General features: G+C 46.9%; 1 protein-coding gene across 9 annotated transcripts in view; it reads left to right on the plus strand.

Annotated features, from left to right (window-relative positions):
• Positions 1-20,608, plus strand: part of SLC8A3 (solute carrier family 8 member A3) — a 140,184-nt gene extending 119,576 nt beyond the window's left edge. The window contains exons 3-8 of one of the 9 annotated variants that reach the window (XM_003797355.1): positions 1,384-1,490; positions 9,644-9,661; positions 13,487-13,602; positions 14,160-14,259; positions 15,919-16,194; positions 18,527-20,608. In XM_003797355.1, coding sequence (XP_003797403.1) covers positions 1,384-1,490; positions 9,644-9,661; positions 13,487-13,602; positions 14,160-14,259; positions 15,919-16,194; positions 18,527-18,903 — 994 coding nt within the window. In that variant the 3' untranslated portion in view covers positions 18,904-20,608. Of the gene's footprint in view, positions 1-1,383; positions 1,493-4,209; positions 4,316-9,643; positions 9,662-13,477; positions 13,603-14,159; positions 14,260-15,918; positions 16,195-18,526 lie in introns of all 9 variants that reach the window. The other 8 variants (XM_003797356.1, XM_012809859.1, XM_023517604.1 and 5 more) reach the window with 8 other exon arrangements.
• The last annotated feature ends 1,494 nt before the right edge of the window (positions 20,609-22,102 follow it).

Raw genomic sequence — 22,102 nt, forward strand, 5'->3', positions numbered from 1 at the left:
TGGCTGACAGCCAGGTTTGCTGTTACTGGTGGTTTTGACAGATGATGAAGGCTTGGAGTCTGCTTTTGTAAGCAGTGGGGTGGCGGGCAGGGGTGTGTTCGTAATTGCTGTTACATTCACTTCAGGAGTGGTGGACCCAAATGCAGTTCTGCAAGATCAACAGTGTGGGCAACGGAGCCTCAACAGTGACTTGGGAAAGATTGGGAGCTCAGAGACGGGGTCACAAGTTAGAAAGGAAAGATTTTCCTACTTTATCAAAAGGAATAAAGGGAGGACCTAGCAGCCTTGGTCTCCTCAACAAAGGCTAGTGTCTGCAAGAAGGGCCCCCATGGGCACAGACTCCCACTGCCATAAGGAGACTCAGCTCCACACCTGCACAGTCCCGCGACGTCCCACCTCTCTGGGAGAGGCCTAGCATCTTGGCCAGGGTCTGGTTCTGAGAAGTCCCCTCATTAAGCAACAGTTAGGAGAGGCCCAAACTCTATCTCTGTTTTTAAATCTCCTAGTAATATTTTTTTAAAAATTAAAAAAAAAAAGAAAGAAATGAGAAACAGGGTTGCTGAAATCCTTTTATGTTTTTAAATGTTTACATTAACAAAATAACATTTTTAGCACAAAAAGCCATATACTGGTGCCAGGCACAAGATATCGGAAGACTTAGAAGTTAATCAGGGTACCCTAGAATTACGATTGCGGAAGCTTCTTTAGAGATAGTGTCAGTAGTTTGGGGGGTCCACTGTGCATTACCAGAATGTGTGACATGGGTGGAGCAACTCTCCTGGCTCCCCTGTGATAGTCACTGCCATGCAGAAAGGGAAAAATTCTACATTTCTAGGCAAGATTTCCACAGACGAATTAGTCCTCCCTTTTCTGCTTTTTATTATAAAATGAACCTTTTGGATCAACATCAACTGATTTTGAAAGTCAAAAAATTATCTCTTGTGCCAAAAGCAAGAGGGATAAGGAAGCAAAAATTATGGGAGACCTGAATGCCCAGGTTTTCATGAGTACATCTCTTCACTGAGATCACAACGGCCCTGGGACGGTGTAAGCATTGTTCGTCCTCTTTGTACATCAGCTAAGTGGTTTATCCAAGATCACACAGCAGAGGCAGGGCTGGAACCCAGAGACTTTAGCTGCGAAGCTCGCGCTCTTTCTTTTCAGTGTCCAAGTGGGATCGTGCCCTGAAGCCACACGAAGCCTGGGAGGAGCCCCGTGAGGCTGGAGGGGCCCCAGGCAGCCACTCTCCTCCAAGTCCCTGTGGTGTTCAGCAAGCTCGGACCCTTCTGGATCTCTTTGCTGTTTCCTTCTCTTCTGTCTCTTCTCCTGACTGGCTCACCCCACTCTCTTCCTTGCTTATGATACTTATTTTTCCATCCACAGCAAAACAATTCACATCAAGGTAATTGATGATGAGACGTATGAGAAAAACAAGAATTACTTCATTGAGATGATGGGCCCCCGCATGGTGGATATGAGTTTTCAGAAAGGTGTAGTACCCTGTCCTCCACACTAACACTGACGTCCTTCTCTCTCCCTGCTCTTCCTCTCCCCACCCTGTTTGTCTCCTCCTCCCTCGTCTTCTGATTCTCTGATTCACCTCCCCTTCTTTCCTCTCTTGTTCTCTTTCCCTCTTTTCACTTTCTTCTTCTCCGTGTCCTTTTTCTGCTCCCAGCTCTGCCCTAACACCTGCCAGCCTGTCACACGGTAGCCATAAGAGGGATGCTCAAGACCAAGGGTGGTTTATCTGGGATGAGGAAATGAGTGTGGGGAAAGAGAGAGAGACAGAGCTGGTGCACTGAGAGTGCCACATACGAGGCTCTGCCAGGAAGGAGAAGGTCTGAGAGCACCAGCCAGGAGGGCAGCCCCGGGAAACAGACTCTCAGCAGAGCTCTCCATGGGGCAGCAGTCTCGGGGCTAAGTCGGAGAGTCACTGGAATCAATGTACTTTAGTCATGGCTTACCCCACTCCCTACAGCAGGAATCTGGAGCCTTCTGATCCACCAATGCCTACTAGTAAGGCTTGTTTCTCCCCGACCTTGACTGGGCTAAAACTACAGATGTGCGTTCCAAGACGCACAAAGACCCAGCTGCCTTCCTCTACTTTCCTCCAAAGAGCAACAGAGTGTTCAGGCCAAGCATTAGAACAGTAGTGGAGAGGATTCTGACTGGAAAGGAAGCTTTCCCAAGAAGTCCCTGGGTCTTCTCAGAGTGGATGAAAACTTTGCTTTCAACCTAAATGACCAGATGCCTCCATGGCCTATAATAGGCAAGCCAAGAAATCCTTTCCTGGGTAGACTGTACTGTGGGGAAGAAAGTGCCAGTATTGGGGGACTGCTCCTTCCTTGGCTAAGCTGTCCCTCAAGCCCCCTGGGCCCTACCCATGCTCGCAGGGTACCCCACTCCCATTCCACCACAGACTCCCTGTAGCAGAAAAGCAGCCTCACACCTAAACAGCCCCAGGGTCCCGTATCAAGGGCCAAGAGAGAAGTTCCCAAAAGTGCCTCTTGACAATCATTGTGCTTTCTCTTTTGTCCAGTGAGTGAGGTCTGAAAGGTGCCCCCCAAAATGCCCAAAAGGCAGAAAGAAAATGCAGTCATGTATCACTTAATAATGGGGCATGTGCTGAGAAACGCCCCGTTAGGAAATATCGTGGTTATGTGGACGTCACAGAGGGGGCTCCCACGAGCCTGGACTCCTGGGCTGTGTGGTATTTTCTCCCAGGCTGCAAACCTGTACAGCATATTTCTGTACTGAGAACTGTAGGCAAGTGGAACACAGTGGTGAGTATCTAAGTATCTAAATGCATCTAAACATAGAAAGGGTATAGTCAAAATACAATGTTACTATCTTTGGGGCCACTGCTGCATCTGTGGTCCATTGTTGACTGAAACGCTGCTGCGTGACTGTGCTTGTAAAGTACCCACGCTACAAAAGGGCAGCAAATCCCGGGCCCAGCAACCGCCTCGGATCACTCTGCTACATAACAGGTAGCAAAGCCCAGGGTGTCTTCCGAACCTAATAGGATCCTCGGCAGATCAGAGGAGACACTTAGGTGACCATTCATTAGCACCTCTTTGATCTTTAGCTAGTGTTTAGTTCCAGGACAAAAAAAAAAAAGTATAAAATAATAATTGTAGCTCCCTAGTGAGACCCACTGACCACCACTCTAGTTCCATGACCAGAAGAGCCACACAGGAAGAGCCAAGCCTATGGAGCAACCTCTCCACATGACTGTGGGTCTGAGCCGGTCTTTTGAGGGGAGTGATTTTCAAACTTTGCTTCTCTGATGATTTGTTCTTAAAAGACAGTATGCTTTGTTAGGCTATTCAGAGACAAACAGAAACCTCCACCACCTGTGCCCTGGACTCCTGATCCAGGAGCTAATTAGCATTTCAGCAGCTAATTTGGGAACATAGGATCCCTCTATGACAGAAATTCAGAGGCGATTTAGAATTGGATGATTTATATCATTTCTTTCACATTTTCCCAGAAGTGGATCAGTTGTAAATAGTAAAGGATTCCTATATGATATTGTGGTTAACACATGTATATTTAGTTCCCACCACGGAAACCCTGTGAAACAAAGAATGAGACAAATAATGTCTCCCCTCTTCCTTCTCTCTCTCTCTCTCATTTCCCTTCCTCATAAACACTGATTTTTAAATTTTTTCATTTACAAGGCTCACAATGGAAGTGAATATAAACAGGAAGAAGTGACACAATCCCCAGGTTCCAGTGATATATTTCCTATTGTGGTAGGACTCTGGGTCATTCCTGATGGGCCAGTAGTTTACCTGTTGTCCAAAGAATAGCCAGTGTTACCATGTGACACCCAGTGGAGTGTGCTGCCCACTTAGCTGTACTAACTCTCAGCAGGGTCCAACCGCCTCCTCCCCACCACCCCTCCTGGCTCCCCTCTCCCTTCCCGGCTCTCCGGCTCCCTCCCTTTGCCCACCTTTCCTTACCTCCTGGCTTCCCTTCCCTCTCACTCATGTGAAGGACTATGACCAAGGAGACAAGAAAAACTGAGACCATTTTTTATGTGAGAACAACACAATTCGCCATAGTCCTGTCAAAAAAGCTGCCACGGCAGGACTGGGCTGCATGTGCCAAGAGTGATGGGAAATGATTTTAAAGGCTGTGCTCCAGGTGACCAGTCGATCAACCGCCCCAGTCGACACATTTTCTCTCTTGTTGTCCCTACAGGAAAACCATAAGGGTTAAAATAGTAGATGAGGAGGAATACGAAAGGCAAGAGAATTTCTTCATTGCCCTTGGTGAACCGAAATGGATGGAACGTGGAATATCAGGTGTGAGATCCTTTAAAAACAAAACAACAACAAAAAGAAAGAAAAAAAATTGAAACAACCTGAAAAACAACAAAAAAGCGAAAGCAACTATATTTTTGTCTCCCCCCTTTTTCTTCCCTTCTCCTCCTTTCTCTTTTTGACCAACAGACTTTTTTTATTCTTTTCCCTCCTGTATTCTCGCTCTCACCCTGTTTCGGTATCATCTCTGCCTTCTCAGCCTTAGCTTATTTCCAAATTCCTCCTTTCCCGCCTTCTGGGCAGCACTGTAGCCGCAACTCCTCCTGAACCTAACGACTGACTTCCATGTTTTGCTACAATTCTCCAATTACCCAATTGCCACTGGCCCATGCACTCTCCCCCTCCCCATTCCCCACCTCACACCGTAACCCCTAAATGTGAAAACTCCTTGGTGGGTGGGAAGGAGAAGAAAAAGAAGGGAATGTGGTGTGCTGCATGCCTGAGCCCCTTCCCAGCCTTCCTCCCTGCCACCCCTCCCTCTCACGCCTGGCCTGAATGTGGGAGGGTCTGGAATAGGAGTTGGGGGCCAGGTTGCAATGACACTTTGACAGTCTCCCGCTGCATTCCCCCGACCTCTGTTGAATGCTTGGCAGGTTACTCACTTGCAGAGTGGCCCCAGGTCCCTCTGCCCTTCGAAGAGGTAAGTGTATCACCTGGCTATTTCCCAGCGGGGTGAACTGTGGTATGGGAAGGGCTAGCAGTCATCAGGGGATGTGGCCTCTGAGAGTTCCCTTAGAGCTAGCTTCCAACTATGCGATCTGGAATTCTGAGCTATTCTTCCTCTCTTGGGCATCCCACCCCATTGCATTCTACACCTGTTCCTAACCCAAGGTAGGATACGTTTTTGAGACAACTTTGGGATAATGCAGCGGTTCTCAACCTGTGGGTCTCAACACAAACAAGCCTTTCACAGGGGTCGCCTAATATCAGATATTTACATTATGATTCAGAACAGCAGCAAAAATTATAGTTATGAAGTAGCAATAAAAATAATTTTGGTTGGGGGTCACCACAACATGAGGAACTGTATTAAAGGGTCATGGCATTAGGAATGTTGAGAACCACTGAGATAATGCAACCTCTAAAGCAGAAAACTGAGAGACTACAAAGAGAAGGAAATAATTCCAGGTATGAAAATTCCCATGCGCCCTGGAAAAGGGCTGACATTGGGCAGGTGTAGTTGGTGCCGATCCCCAAGAGGCAGGTTGACAGATGTCTGTATTTGCCAGGCATCTGCAAGTGAACATATTGCCCAGATCCCAAGAGAGCCCCCATCCCACACAGAGAAGTGGCCCCGGCCCTGCTTTCTCTGGACACACATCTCAGAATACCTGCCAGGGGTTCATCCCTAAGGGATGATGATGTGGCAACCTGGGTCGATGCAGAGAAGGACATCTCCCCTTGAAGAAAATGATTAGAAGCCCCTCCTTCAAATGTGTTAGAGGAATAGATGTGGGAACAGGTAGGAGTGCTCTTGGGAAATAGCAAAGAGGACATTCATGCTCCCATTCAGGACGGACAGGCTGCTGGGAGGCTCGTGGAGAATGGAGCAGTGAAATTCACCTGTTTGTCAAAAGGGTGGTCACTCTGCAACTACTTCACATGACAAGAAGCAGCACCAAGCCCTTCACTCAAGGATAGATCTAAGAGAATCAGCAGCTACATGGCAAAGCCTCCTCTATGGGTCTTCTTCTCAGATTCCCAGCATTGATCTGTTCCCATCGTCTGCTGGGGACTCTCTCTGCAGAGCTGACCAGTTCTGTACTGGCACTGGTATAGACACACAGAGTATTGTAGGGGCAGAATCCCTCCCCATCTTCCATTGCTGGTCTTCTTGGCCACATAAGATGCTGCCATCAGCCTGACTGTCAAAGAGTATTGGAAGAAAGAGACTCTCTGTGGTTCCATTGTTTTCCACATTGTGTTCCTGTCAACAGGAATATACTTCCTGCCACCAAATGCTCTCAGAAGTTGTCCCAGCACTTTTCCTACTCATTCTCACCTCCTGTGAGTATTTACTCCACATATCCATAATTGGTGGGAAGCTGCAGATACCCAAGTCCATCGTAAGCCAGCTTCATCAATTTCCATAGTCCTAGCTACTTGGGTGCAAATGAAAGCAGCACGAAGGATTATACAGGGCATGGCAAGAAGGCAGTGGGCCCAGACAAGAGGCGGGGACTGGAAGTCTATACATGCTTTCATTCCACCAGTAAAGAGGCTCATCTGGCTGGGTGCAGTGGCACATGCCTCTAACCCAGCACTTTGTGAGACTGAGGTGGGACAGTTACTTGAGGCCAGAAGTCTCAGGTAGCCTGAGAAAGAGGAAGAAAGGAAGGAAGGAAGGAAGGAAAGAAGGAAGGAAAGAAGGGAGGGAGGGAAAAATTAGCTGGGCATGGTGGCATGCAGCTGTAGTCCCAGCTACTTGGGAGGCTGAAGCAGGAAAATCCCCTGAGCCCAGGAGTCTGAGGTTGCTGTGAGCTATGACAATACCATTGCACTCTAGCCAGGATGAGAAAGTGAGACTCTGCCTCAAGAAAAAAAAAAATGCTCTTCTTTTATGCCTGCCATAAATGCCCCTTATCAACAGCATGGAAAAGAGTAAGTTAAGCCTTGTGGCCTTCAAAAGACCTAGCCAACTGCAAACATCTATGACACCTGCCTTTTTTGCACTGAGTCCTTTGCCCAAGGAGACATCAGCAAAGCCCTGGTGAAGCCTAGTCCTGGAGGAGGAAGCAGATGAGAAGACGAGGATTTCAGGATACCTGTGTGAAATGCCCCCAGATGGAAGCTGCCGATAAGAAATTTGTCAATTTCTCAGCCTTCTGTTCTATTGTCTATGGGGTTAATTTTCAGTTTCTTCAGGTCTTCCCGTATTTTACTATCAGACCATAAGGTGAAAGGTCATAAAACTTGATTGTCTAGACTCAGAAACAAATGAAAACCCATCCAGCTTTCCAGAATTCCCTGCTGCTCTCAGAGCGAGAGACAGTACAGTGGCAATTGCTTTTCATTATCGCTGCTGCGCGGAAGAGGCTCAGACATTCAGAACAACAAAGTCTCTCCATGGTCAAAATGACAATTGCATTTTTTAAAAAACAAAGAACTGGATTTGAAATAGGAGACTCTATTCTTGGCGAACAAAACAGACTTCAGAGTTGAGATTAAAAGCTCCAAGTGAGCTGGGGGAAGGAAAAAAGGGAGGTAGAGTCGAAAACACAGATCCCCGGGAACGGAGCAAGCCTGGAAATGGAAAGAGACTTCAGGGAGCCGCACTGAGTACATGGTCAGGGCCACGGGGCCTGGATGTTGGAAATATCAGGTCTGCAAGGCAAGCATCTTCCTGAGAATGGAGCCTGTTTGTTCCTCCTCTCTCCATATCAATGGGCTCACCCTGACAAGCCGCCTAGAGGCTTCCTAATTACTCACTGAACTATGCCCTTTCCTGTTTGTCCTTGGAGTGTTGAGCAGGAATCAATGACTCTCACCTGACGTTGGGGATTATCACAGGGGAAAGATTCAGCTCCAGCTCCTCTCATCAGCAGCAGGGGAAAAACACCCTCGAGGTATTATGTCACTCAGACCTGGCTACCTGACCCATCTCTAACCACTGAGTGGGAAGTCTTAGAATCATGGAGACGATGACCAGAGAATGATGCAAATCTAGCGGCTGCAAGCCCTCCCATCACTCTAGGGATGAGACACAAGTCGAGAGCAGGGTGGTCATCTGAGTGAAAACCAAGGCATCAGGGACGTTTTTGGAAGAGCTGCCCTTGTACAGCCTACGTGAGTACATTGACATCTCCACTGGAACTTGGGGGCCAAGAGATGCTCTTCCTTGCGGAACCATGGAAGGAGCAGAATAAACAAGCTCGGTTGTCATCCATCTATCCGCCTATCTCAATGTAGTGAGGAGATTCACTGATCCATTATGCCTTGGAATTCTAGCCAGGAAATATTAGGAAAAGGCCGCTGCTGTTTCCCCTGGTAATACGCCGGGCACATTCTGGAGCTACGTGTAACTTCAGTGGTTATGGTTGGTCACAGGTCTGAGTTGCATCCTAGAGATTCCTAGAAGAAACAATTCCTAGTTCCCCCATCCACCCACACTCACAAACACAATTATTCCTTAGCAATCTCCACCAGTCACCAGTTATACCAGCAACATGTGGTAGGGGTTGCCAGACCTTTATCTGATAAGAGCCAAGGAGATGGAGGCTATGAAAATATGGCATGTCACAAGAATTTTTTACATTTTTAGACCTCAAAAACTAAGAGAATTTAGCATATGTACAAATTCAGTGGCTTCGACCAACCTGTGTTGGGTGTGCCTTTGAGTCAGTTTCCCAGCTCACATAGGGTTGTCATCTCCGATTTACACATAGCTGTTGACATGACAGTCTGTCTATTCCAGAATATCTAGACTCAGATTTAGCTTGCCCTTTTCTGGAACAAAAAGACCACTACCCAAAGATGTAGCACCACAGGATCTATGGAAAAAACTATTGCCAAAACAAACAGCAAACAACAAACCTTTACCAAATGCTATAAGTGTAAGGACTTTGCATGGTGCAAGTCACAAAATGGTAGGTGTTGGAGGTCCGACTTTCAGGACATATCTATAAAAAAGATAAACCATTCAAAGAAAACATTCTGCAAGGCTTAACTTTTTCACTCAGTCCTCCTTTTAGGGGAAATCGAAGTTCTGGTCAATGTGGTAGCTAGGAATCTATCTGTGGCCATGGAATACTTTCAGGCACTGGGAAGCTGAGTACGACCCACCTGATCATGAGGTTAGAGATAGAAGACATGGAACTGGCCACTGTGCCACCTGTGCACACTGCTACCCAGTGCCCTGAGCTCCTGTTCAAGCTCCATGGTTGCATTTGCTGCTGATAAGTTAGCTACTCTGGCCGGGTGCAACTCACACAGTTCATGAAAACTGGATTCTCACTCCTTTGCAGAATGGAGAGATAACCTGATATCTTACAAGATCACAAGTGCCCCACCACTGGGTTTCTCCACCCTCACCCCTCCATTCCCAGCCCTCAGGGTTGCAGGGAAGTTGGAGGGAAACTCCACCTTAACCACAGCGTGCTCACTGGCCTCTCCAGCTGCTCACACCTCTTGTTGCCACTGCTGCGCATGCCTGAATACTGCTTAGTGCATGTGGCAGCTGAGGGCTCCCCTACTAAGCTCACTGCTTCCCTTCTGCTGCCAGCAACCACAAGGCCTCTGGGTACTTCAAGATGGGACCTTAATGTTTTTTTCCTTTTCTTTCTTTCCTTTGTCTTGTATCCATTTGCAAACAGAGCTCCTGTTATTTCCAGGTAAGACATGTCTTGCCCCCTCTTTTCTACTTCTTGCCAGTGCCATTTATTTGGTTGAAAACCAATGTCCTCTGATTTGTTTAATAGGAACCACAAACTTGAGTTAACCTGACAAGTTCTCCCGAGGACTGGGAGATCTATTTCCCCACATGAAGTAGCTGTGAGGAAGTAGACAGTTCCTTGAGTATCCTTTCTCTCAGTGGAGGTGGATAAAGGCATAGAAGATGCTCTCTGGGACCAGGAGGAGAAATGAAACTTACCCAGGAGACTGTGGGCTTTAGACTTCTCCATCTTAATTCATCTGCCCTCATGATGTGGTCAAAGTTCGAGCTGGAATCTCCTAATAGGATTGTGCTGGGATTTGAAAAAATCTAGAATTTTACTGAACCTGCAGTTTCATCTCATCACAGCTCAGACTTAAATTGTTAGAAGTCTGTTTCATTTGTCAATGACCCTTAAAGTCAGATGTACCATGAATAAGAAGAATTAGCATGTTAAGGGAATGGGGGACGGTGTTCCAAAATAGAAATTTTAGAGAATTTATTTTGCAGAGATTCTCATGTAGGATCTGGATTAGGTGGCAGACAGACACGTACATTAAGAACAGGCCTGCTTGAGTGGAAAGCAAACAGAAATACATCATACTTACTCAACACATTTTCAGCATGTCCAGCAACACTGTGACTCTTGATGCAATCAGAGTGGTCTATGCAAGACTGTTTGCAATGTATGTTAAAAGAACAGCTTACATTTCATCAATTATTTGAACAAAGAAAATAATCTTAAGGTCATTTAAGAACATCTTACAGAGTTCATTGGTACTCAAAGTCATCTACAGGCTACACCCTGAGTTTAGGAAGGTGTGGTGAGGACATTTTTCCTTCTGGGACACTTAGCCCCCCCAAAATGTGGGTAATTCCTACATTTTCCTTTTGTGGTTTCTTGCTTTCTTTTTATACCAACAGCATAAGGCTCACCCCCAAACCTGTATCCTCTGCTCTTCTCCCAGGGACTTGATGTCATAGCACTGGGTCTCTCTGTGCCACTTCACTCATCCTCTTGCCTGCGAAGGTATTTAGGCTTCTATGTTTCAGCTTTGGCCTTCACCCCATATGTGTATATGCTCAAAAAAGAGTGTGATCATATTTAAGTGTCCTTATACTTTTAACATACTTGCAAATATCAATAGATGTGAAAGTAAGGGGAAAGGAGGCTATCTTTTTCTAGATCTTTCAATCGGTAAGCCTTTAATTCAGGAGCCCTTAATTAGGCTTTAATTAAATTCACTGGAAATCTCAAATCCTAGTTTTAATTTTCCTAGGTGGCCGGGCAAACATGATTAACATGCCTGGTGGTGGAAGTCAGAGAGTAAATACGTTCATTCTGAGCTCCCCCCACCAAGCTCAGGGGCTTTGCAGTGACAGCAGTGGCCTTGTCGCTCTGCTTCTTCTTGAGGATACCTGCAGTGCATTCACAAAACCCTATTCTTGTCTGGCCTGGAGAGCTCTTTGTTCTTCCAATATGCATATTTGTTCAATTTCCCATCCTATTCATCTTCTCTCTTTCTCCCCTCCCTGCCTATCTTTTTATCCCTAGAACCGAGAGTTTGTTTAGTCAGTCTGAATATCTAGATCACCCGTCATTTATTTATTCTCTTTACTTGAAATTCTGTAGACTCACATGAACAAGTGATCAGCATCACTATGGTCTCTTATGTTTGAGATTTATTCTCTCAAGAAATCAGCTTAATTTGAATTTAAAGGATGATTATGACAAAAATAGAAAAATACAGGAATTACTGCCAAACCAAGAAACTAGATGAGAATTGATTTAAAGGCATGTGAATCAATTAATTAACAGATTTTTACAGAGTGCCTCTGTGGGACTGTTGGGGATCCAAAGATAGAGGATTGGCTATTTGTCAAAAAGATTTTTGCAGAAAGCTAGAGGGAAAAACTGACTGTCACCACAAGGGTGAACAGGTCAGCGGGTAGATCAATATCCTGCCAGATGGATATAGTGCTAGATTGATAGCTGGACAAGGGGTTAGACAGGTACATTTATATGTCACCGGAGAGCTCATTATATTGGTACAAAGTTCTTGTGTCACCTGTAAAGTATGACATGGGGGAACTGGGAAGGGAAGAGTGGAATAGCACTGTCACTGCTAAGATAGGCATTGTGATATGGTGCTAAACCCAGAGAACAGAGGAAACGTAGGTACCCATAAGGAATCTGTATGTCTTTTTCTAAGCTAGTGTAGCTTGCAGTCTGGCTTCTAGAATCTCTGGCGTCTTAGTGAAAACCCTAGATTGACCCAGATTTGCCTTCAGAATTAACTAATCAAAGACTTGGATTCAATGGATTAAATGAAGTCAGGCTGCTAACGAATGCCTGCTGACTTGGAAACATACAAAAAGATGTAAATCCCTGTGAAAACATTGTTTCCAAAAACAGTCACCACCACTTGAGAGGGGACAGCACCACGGACAGCTCCCAAACATTTGGGGGATTGCCTTCTGTGTGTGGTGCCTCTGGGACTACACTGAGTAAAACAGCCCACACAGGGATTCCCTGCACACTCATACCATCTTCACTCAGGCCAAGGAAGAAAATACTGACATAAAACATAAGGCTGTCTGTCTGGTGACTTACAGTCTTGGCCTATGGTCTTCTCAGTGAATTCCTTTCCTTGCAACCTCAGGCGATGGAGCCTCACCTCTCCCTTTGCTTCACCAATTGCCCAGCTCGAGAAAAAAGAAGACCTTCTTGGCCTCTGATCCATTTTGTCCTTGAGATTATCGAAGGACCAGAAGATTCCCATGGGAGGTTTATTGTGTGAAATGAAAGCAATTAAGGAGCCAAATAAAAGAATTAATTGCATATGAGAATGTGGACTTGGATGGGAAGATGTTTAAATGAGCTCTGAAAGAAAGAAGCTGCCAAGAGCAATTTTCTAATCAAAGGGAAATAAAAAGATTCAATCTCTATTTCACTCTAATACAGAAAACATGTCTTCATGGTGAAGTAGTCTTAAAATGGACTCACCAGCTGGAGTGGAAAAAATTTCTAACATGAGACAAGACCACTGGTAAATGAGTAGAGATGCTGTGGGAATCCAGAGAATGCCACAAGAGAAAGCAAAGGAAGGGCATTCTTTTATTTATTTATTTTGAACAAGTATTTGTGTTCAAAAAATGTGCTTTATTCATATCAAAATCTTGGGGATCTTTCATTGGAACACGATGAACGTTTTGGGGAAAACTTTCCAAATTTCTCATTGTGAGGATAATATTCAGTCTCACACGAAGTGTAGATAATCCTAGACACATCTCCTTTCTCTTTTATAGAGAATATAGTGACAACATGTTGGAAACAGAGGCTAACGTGAACCATTTATTCCCTTGAACAAATGTCTACTGTACCTCCAGAACTCTTATGCAAAGTAGTTGAATAAATAGTCAGGCCCAGAAATTCAAAATAGGTAAAGATCAAGAAATTTGACCTTTCTTCCCAGCTTCCCAACATCTCGCTGAATTTCTTGGGAACTCCTCTGCTGCTTCTCAGAAGGCCTTTGTGGCAGGTTACCCACCCAGGGATGAAACAGAGAGAGGAATACTTATCCTGACCCTGTCATGGTCTGATGGTCATAAAGTGTTTAGCACTTCATAGGAAGAGACACTAAAAAAATATACAAAGTTCCCATTCCCAAGAGCTATTGGTTTTGTACCCACTGCCCATGCCTAATCCTCTGAGCTGTAGCGTTCTGGGGAAGGGATAAGGTGCTGAAGCTAGTCTGATTTTGTTTTATTGCAGAAGTGACAGACAGGAAGCTGACTATGGAGGAAGAGGAGGCCAAGAGGATAGCAGAGATGGGAAAGCCAGTGTTGGGCGAACACCCCAAACTAGAGGTCATCATTGAAGAGTCATATGAGTTCAAGGTCAGGCCATCAGTGATGTCTAATTGAATTAGGAATTAATTAGGATAAGAGGCAAAAGACCTGGGGCTCTTTTGTTATTTTCCAATTTCAACACTGAATATGTGAAGTTGAAACTGAACAAATAACTTACCTACCCCAAGTCTCAATTTCCCCATTTGTAACATGGAAAAAAATAATGCTGGCCATTTGCATGCTAGGATTATTGTGAGGAAACATAACATAGACTATGGAATAAATGGGCTGGAAAGGCCCAAGACGTATCATCACTATTATTTAACTGTATTTTTAAAACCAAGATACTGAAACTCACTCTTGAGGGGCAAGGTTTATTAACATTGTTGTTCTCTATGGTATTAACTCTAAACATCCACTGTCAGAAATCACAACCAAAAAGGGCAGGGGGGATTGCCCCAGAAGATATCCTCTAAGGCCACCCATGCCTAATTGTTAGAACCCAATGGGATGCATGGTGTCTTTCATCCCTTTGAAACACCAGACTCCTCAGTAGTTCTAAGCACTCTAACCTCATGGTTCTAAGTTTTTCTCTCCCCCAACAGACTACGGTGGACAAACTAATTAAGAAGACAAACCTGGCCTTGGTTGTGGGGACCCATTCCTGGAGGGACCAGTTCATGGAGGCTATCACAGTCAGTGCAGGTAAGAAGGGTCTCAGGATGAGACCTTGCTGGGAGAAGCAGACAGACCTGAGAAGAAAAAGCGTAGCCACATCCACAGCCCACCAGTTCCTGGGCAGGGCCGTGTGTCTGATCTGCTCAGCTGTAGTCCTAGGTGTTTCTCCTGCTGCCCTGGGTCACTCTGGAAAGGACTCAGGCAGTAACTAAAAGAGCTTAGCTGTCTCTAGTTTCAAATCCTTGCTCTGCTATGCAAACTGGAACGACACATCCTCTCTGACCTCCTTCCCTCACTCTAAACAGGAACGATGGCTCCCTTTCTCAGAACCGTGACGGGTACAGAGTCTTGTACCAAACACCAACTCAATGACTTCTGGTTTCCATTATTCCTTCCTTTTGTTAATTTGGCACCACTCTTATGTAAAATGAGGAACAATTCTAATTTAGAAATACAGGGGTCAAGAGTTTGTAAAATGTTTTGCATTGACTGTCCAAAAAACACCCCCCGCCCAGTGACTCTGAGCCTGTCCTTCGACATTTACTGACAAGTTCCCTGGTAGTGACCCGCAGCCCAGCCAGGAGCCCCAGGCCTGCACACAAGCTGGAATGGGGTACAAAGGGTCTCCCGGCCACCCATACTGCTTCTCTCCTGGCCCAGCACTTCTGGCCTTACCTTCTTTGTGAGGCTTTGTTGTCATAGCAACCCACAGGGTCATATTCCAAAGGCCCCAGAGCCAGAGCAAAAGGACAGCAGGGAAGAGAGGCTGCTGCCCCACTTTCTCACTGCCTGCTGCCTTTCCTTCTAGTTCTCCCTCTGGTGACCCGACTGTGCCCCTCAAGATAATGAACAGGATGTAGGCCGCATAACCTGCCCCCTCCTTCCTCAGATGAGAGCGCTGAGGTCTAGAAACCAGACAGAATTCACCCCAGCTTACATGTTTTCCTTATGGCAAAGCTGGAATTAGAACCTGAGAGTTCTGACTTCTGCTTTTTATAAACCTGGCCTCTCCTGATGGTGCCAAAACATGACAGAGGGTACCCTCGACCAGGTCCCAGCATGTCCCAGCACACCCTCTCCCACCCAGCTGCCAGGTGGGCCTCTGCCCACATTTCATGGCAAGAATAGTCAGGGCCCATCCCTGCTCTGTCCCAAGGAATACTTGGAGGCACTGGCTCTCCAGTGTACTCACATGATCTGGAATGACAGCTGTCTCTGTGAGGATAGATCATGATCAGAACCCCAGTGGTCATGGCAGCAGTCAGGCCAGAAAACTTGAGAGCAGCCCCGAGAGCATCCAGTGAAGAGCAGAACAGAGATCTGATGTCACATCTCTTCACCAAGGCTGCCAAATGCACTTTACTCCATCCTCCTTCCTTTCTCCTCCACTTTCTTGTACGCTCATGTTCTCCCAGCCTACTTTTAATCTTTCTCTCTTTCTTCTTCCTTATTCCCCTGTCCCCTCTCTTTCCCATGCTCCCTAGGTGCCCTGTGTTCAAATTGACCAATGAGGCAACTCAACTTGTCTCCCATTTCCCAGCTCTGTTCTGGTGTCCGGGCACTGGCCTCCCTAGCTGCCCAGAAAACAGCTAGCATCCCCTTCCAACTCGCGATGCCTGTGATCATTCTCGCAGATGATCATCTGACCTTGCTGCCCTTCCTTGGGCCTGTATGTCTTGCCTCCAGCAGGGGACGAGGATGAGGATGAATCTGGGGAGGAGAGGCTGCCATCCTGCTTTGACTACGTCATGCACTTCCTGACAGTCTTCTGGAAGGTGCTGTTTGCCTGCGTGCCCCCCACAGAGTACTGCCATGGCTGGGCCTGCTTCGTGGTCTCCATCCTCATCATCGGCATGCTCACCGCCATCATTGGGGACCTGGCCTCCCACTTCGGCTGCACCATTGGTCTCAAGGATTCAGTCACAGCTGTGGTTTTCGTGGCATTTGGCACTTCTGTGCCAGGTAAGAATGAGAGGTGCTTGAGTTTGCAAAGAAAATATTACCTGGTGTTGATCCCCCCATACTCTACCTCATAATCGCAGATCGGGGCTTAATAGAGCCTCTGCCTTTAAGGTGCACAGTAGTCATCAGAGGGATTAACGATGACATTAATATGATAGCTAACAGTTCTTGGGCACTTTCCATGTGACAGAGACTGTATATGTTAAGCCATTTACACATTTTATCCCTGTAATACTTTCCCAAACCCTGCTTAGGAAAAGTTATTATTCTCGCTTTGACAGATAAAGAAACTGAGGCCCACAGAGGTTAAGCTACCTGCCCAATCCCTTAACCTCCACATTAAATGAGTAGGCCACAAACAATGCATTCAAAGAATATAGATATTATTCTCCTGCCATGTAACTCTGGCAGTCTCTGAGAAGCTAAATATTAGCCTGCTTGAAGATGTCATGGTAGCAATGCTCGGAGGGACACTGTGAGTACAGAGTGTTCCTAGCGGAGCAGGCTAGGGAGAGCTTAGCAAGCTTTTTGTCCTTTCCCATATGATGAATTACACACTCTCCCCCCCTCCTTAAAAACATTCAGAGACAAACATTCCTTCAATGGACAAATATTTACTGAGCACCTATTATGCCCAATACAATATTTTGCGAATGGTGGGAACTTCATGAGAGGCAGGATAGGCATGCTTCCTTCTCCAAGTGCTGCTTAAAATAGAGTGAAGACAACTGTACTCAGTTACTACAATTAAAATTATTTCATTTATGAAGAAAAGTGAAGGTTCTATGCAAGTAGACAAGAGGTGAATCTGGGCTAGGCTGGGGCCAGGCTGGCTTTCAGGGGAAGGTATATGGAAGCTGGGCCTGAATGGCAAGTAGGGGTCAGCAAGTGGAGAGGGGCACTGGCCCACTTCCTTACTTAATTCAGTGGCAGTCTCTAGGACATGTGAAAACTCCTGCCAGGGAGCTAGCATGCCAATTGCCCTACAAAGGAACAGAGAGCATCCCCCTTCAGAAAGGTGAAGTTGAATCTCATCAGACAGGACTCTGCTGGCTGGACCAAGGGAAACCCTTCTTGTACTAAGAAAATATATTCTTCCTAGAGAGTAACTGGCTCTATATCACACTGTAGGAAAATCTCTTCCCCAAACCCCAGCACAGGCCAGTAGGATTATTTGTACATTAGTGATGCAAGAGGTTTGGCTATCATGAAAACACGTCAGGTGCCTGGAAAACAGATGGAAGATGTAGGGAAGAGCTGTGCCCTGTGACCTCTGTTCTCCAGGCTCAGAAGACCTGAATTATCAGGGTAGGGGTGGGGAGCAAATATGGGGAAAAGAATAGAGGAGAGGAGAAATAGCGGAGGATCAGAAGCATAAAAGCAAGGTCATAGGCAAGAAAGGGCAAGAGGTTTTCTCAGGGAGAACTGAGAAATTTAGCAATAACGAGGCAACCCCCACCAGGCAGGGAGACAGCTTGGGGGTAATTCCAATTGGTAACTGGTCCAGAGAACAGCTAATATCATGAGGGGCTTTAGGAAGGTTATACTATGGTCCGCTCATCTGATTTTGTGGCTTTGGCTGAAGCTCTTTAGATACAGTTTGGATAACTATATCCTATAAGAACTCAGGAGAGTTTTAGGGGCAAGTCTTTTGCTAACATCCCATGAGCCCTTGAGTAGATTCCTAGGTTCTTGCTTTCCTTACTTGCAAAGGAAGGGTTGGGCTAAATGTCCCTGACAGCCCCTTCTCTGCCTACAATCTGTGCCAAGATCTAACATCAAACATCCTGTGATACCCTGTGATCCCCGCATAGGCCACAGAGACAAACCTGTCCACCCACAGCTCGTCTGCATGTCCCCACCATGGCTCTCCACTGTGTCCTCTGTCCCCGTAAATCTAGCACCCAGCCCAGTCCTGAGCCCACAGGCACTGCCCAGTGAGTGCCTGTTCAATCAGGCATCTATTCTAAGCAGCTTCCTTGGGTCTCAGGGTTCCCTGGGGCAACATTATAGGATGGCAAACTCCCCTTACTGAAAAAGTACTCAAAGGAGAACAAGAAGGCCACTCAGTAAATCTCAGGACTGGAAAGGCCCTTAATAATGGTTCGGATTTCTGCAGATGAGAGTGGAGAGCCCAGACCAGTGGTGTGACTTGCCCAGGGCCGCCTGGCTTATTAATGGCACAGCTGGGAGTGTCCCCCCCACCCCCAGCCCCATCTCTGGCTCCTGGGCTCACCCCACGGGTTCCAGGGGCTTTGGGGGCATGCTGAAACGCAGGTCCTCCACGCCTGGACCTCCCGCCAGCTCTCATTTGTCACCGTCCCTTTTCCAGATACGTTTGCCAGCAAAGCCGCGGCCCTCCAGGACGTGTACGCAGACGCTTCCATAGGCAACGTCACAGGCAGCAATGCCGTCAACGTCTTCCTGGGCATCGGCCTGGCCTGGTCCGTGGCCGCCATCTACTGGGCCCTGCAGGGACAGGAGTTCCACGTGTCGGCCGGCACGCTGGCCTTCTCGGTCACCCTCTTCACCATCTTCGCGTTCGTCTGCATCAGCGTGCTCTTGTACCGACGGCGGCCCCACCTGGGCGGGGAGCTCGGCGGCCCCCGCGGCTGCAAGCTTGCCACGACGTGGCTCTTCGTGGGCCTGTGGCTGCTCTACATACTCTTTGCCACGCTGGAGGCCTATTGCTACATCAAGGGGTTCTGAGCAGCGGAGCAAAAGCCCCCGCAGGGCAGGCCTGAGACCTCTCCTAGGAGAAGGGCACCTCCCACCGTCTCCCGGACGCGCCTCCCCCCAGAGAGGCAGCCTCAGGACCCCAGCCCTGGAACTTCACCCGACCCGGGCCCTGGCAGTGAACTGGAAGGGCAAAGTCTTAATCAACCAGAAAGGAGAACCACCCACTTTACAAAGTATTTAATTAAATACAAACAGCAGCAACAAATCCACCTCCACACCATCTTTCTCCTCTTGCCCTTGACCCATAGTGAAGGTCAGACGCTTTCCCCTCTCTCTGCACCTTCTGCTTTTCCCTGGCCTCTCAGTTTCTTTGGGAGCAGGGGTTCCCGTCCATCCAGTTCCACGAGTCTCTGTTGTCTCACCGCAGCTGGTGAGGGGTGAAAATGAGTCAGATCCATGTGGCTGTTTTGGGTGCTCTTTTCATTGTGCTATTACTGTGTTTGCTTCCCCCCCCCCCTTGGGGTTTTGCTTATTGTTTTGTTTCGTCTTTTCTCTCTGAAGCGAGCAACAGAGGTGCTGTGAAGGAACGCCAGGGCTGAGAGGGTTTTCAGGCATACACCCTCCCGTCCCCATGGGGTGACAGGTGGTTCTGGGCTCCATCAGGGTCCTGGCCCTGTATCCTATTTTTCTCTGAGCCCTTTGGAGGACTGATGGCATTTGGGTGGAAGTAGGCTGTCACACCCATGTGGAGCAGTAAAGAGCAGGGGTTTCACCTGGAGCAGGAGGCACTTTCTAGGCTTCTGTTGAAATCAAGTCAAAAGCAGAAGGCAATTGCCTTCTTCCTTGCCCCAGCCTGTCCAATTCCGTGAGCATCGTTGTGTCTGTGTCTACATGTGCATCTATCTGCAGGAAGCCCCAGCAAGTGGGAGCGATGGGACAGAAGTGGGAATGGAGTGTGATGACAAAGGGCCGTGTGAGGACAAAAGGGGTACGTGCTTTCTTGAGTATCTTTGGCTCTGCACCTGAGGCAGGAGAGCTGCCATGTCCAACCAGTGGGATCTTAACAGGGAAAGACTATTTTTTTAAATGTCATTGTTTCTAAGAAATGTCAGCTTCACCACCCCCTCTCTTCCTAATGCTCCATCTGAAGACAGCTGACTGTATTTCTTGAAGTGATATAAAAACTTAGAAGTTGATATGAGAACAAGGGGCTGTTCCCACCCTTCCTGATCCCTCAGGTCACATAGGAAAGCATTTACACAAGCTAGGAACTGGGAATCCTCATTTCTCCCATGTTCCTGCTTGTTTTTAAACTTCATGAAGCTCTTTTTCCAGCCTGTAGGGTATTTCTTGCCCCAGTCAGAGGTATCTTAGTTGCCATCATCCCATGCAGCCTGGGTTTTTAGGAAAAGAGATTGCCACACCCTCCAGACCTTTTCCCAACCAATTTTAAAAGGACCTGGCTTTAAAACACACACACAAATAAACATGTACACGACATCACCACGAAACTGCCCACAGATCTTTAGGCTTTCTGCATTGACATAAATACATTTTCTAAGGGTGGGGGAGGATAAATTAAAAGACACATGTTTAATTTTAAACACATTTTTTAAGAAAAAAACTAAAAAAGAAACAGTGCTCGTGTCATAAGCTATGTTGACAGTTGCCAGTGGAAATGTTGGGTTGGTTCAAAAAAAAATAAATAAAAGCTATACTTATATCTCTCTATATACAGCTTGCTTCTTACATCTCTCTGTGTACAGCCTGCTTCTTCCTGTGTTTCTTCAGGGAAAGATCCAGGGGCCACCTTGGGTCTCTTCTGAGAAGATCTGACTTAGATAAAGGTGTCATCTCCTATCACATTCAGGGACCAAAGTGCCAGACCCAATATTTTTTAAGCTAAAATACTTCAGGGAAATGCTGCCTATAGACCCAAGACTTTGAGAAGCCAGAGGACTTAAGTAGGAAGAGCTGTGATGATTAAAGGGAAAAGAGCTTTCTGTATTAGAAAGTCAAGGCCTGGCGAGACCTCTGCTGGGAAGTCAGTGCCCTGTGGCTCTTACCAACAGATTATCCATTCATTCATTTACTCATTATGTATTCAACAATTTGTGAGCAACTTCCCTGTGCTGAGCTTCCTTCTGGTAACACAAAGAGCAAGATGAAGTTCCTGACCTCAAGAATCTCGCAGTCTAGATGAGGGAGGTGAATCAGAAAACCACTAAACTAGTTCAGAGAAATGGAGACGGCAACACCACGAAGGCCTGAAAGGGAGGATCTTGTGGAGGTCCAGGCAGAAAGCACAGCCAGGTCACAGGAGCCAAAAGCCCTTGGGGACTGAGCCCTGCCCCTCCCCTAACCACAGGGCTCTCCCAGCCTTGCTGCCCCTGCCTGGGGGGCCTGTCCTCTTCCTCTGTCTCCCAGGGTGCTTCCTCTGTCTTCTTGCATGCAGCCTAACACCATCACCAGCCCTGACACTCTATCACAGCCTCACACCTCCACTGCCCAGGACATACTGGAGCTTCCCTCTTTTTCTCTGGGTGCAAATTCTCAACTGAGGCTATGTAAACAATTCCCTATCCCCAGAGAGCCATGTCCAGAAGACAGAATCTTTTGTAGCTGGGACACCTGCAACCAATCTGTCAAGGGTCCACTCGTGGTCCAAGTAACTCAGGTAAGGAGAAGAGCGTTATGATTCCATCATATGTCCTGTTGCCCCTTCCAAAGGTCATGGGATGAGAGGGAGTTTACAAAGGATATGAATACCAAGGAGCAAATAAAAATGGCAGTTCTATGTGCTGAGGGCTGTTAGAGAGGCCTAAACAGAGTGCCATGGGAATGCAGTACAGAGAAATACTAACACAGCCTGGAAGAACTGGGGAAGACTTCACAGAGAACGTCACATTCAAGTAGGATCTGGAAGGAAAATGAAATAGAGATTTACTTCAGTCAGGGGGCTTGTCCTTTTGTTTTGGAGGACAAACAAAAAAGGAACAGTGCGCTCAAAGGCACAGGATGAGACAGGACATGGCCAGCCTAGTCACAGAAAGACAACAGCTGGCACAGTGCATGGAGTTCAAGGGAAAGCGTATATAACCATGGCCCCACCTGCTCTAATGGGGTTTGGAATCTGTCTGCAGTGGGGTGCTGGTCTTGAACTTCTGTCCAAAACCGGGGTTGAGAAAGCAGCATCAGGAAAACAATTCCTACCCTGGAAGATGATAAC

Source organism: Otolemur garnettii, unplaced genomic scaffold (assembly GCF_000181295.1).
Source record: "Otolemur garnettii isolate 467f Iridium unplaced genomic scaffold, OtoGar3 scaffold00115, whole genome shotgun sequence".
In the NCBI taxonomy this organism is placed as follows: domain Eukaryota; kingdom Metazoa; phylum Chordata; class Mammalia; order Primates; family Galagidae; genus Otolemur; species Otolemur garnettii.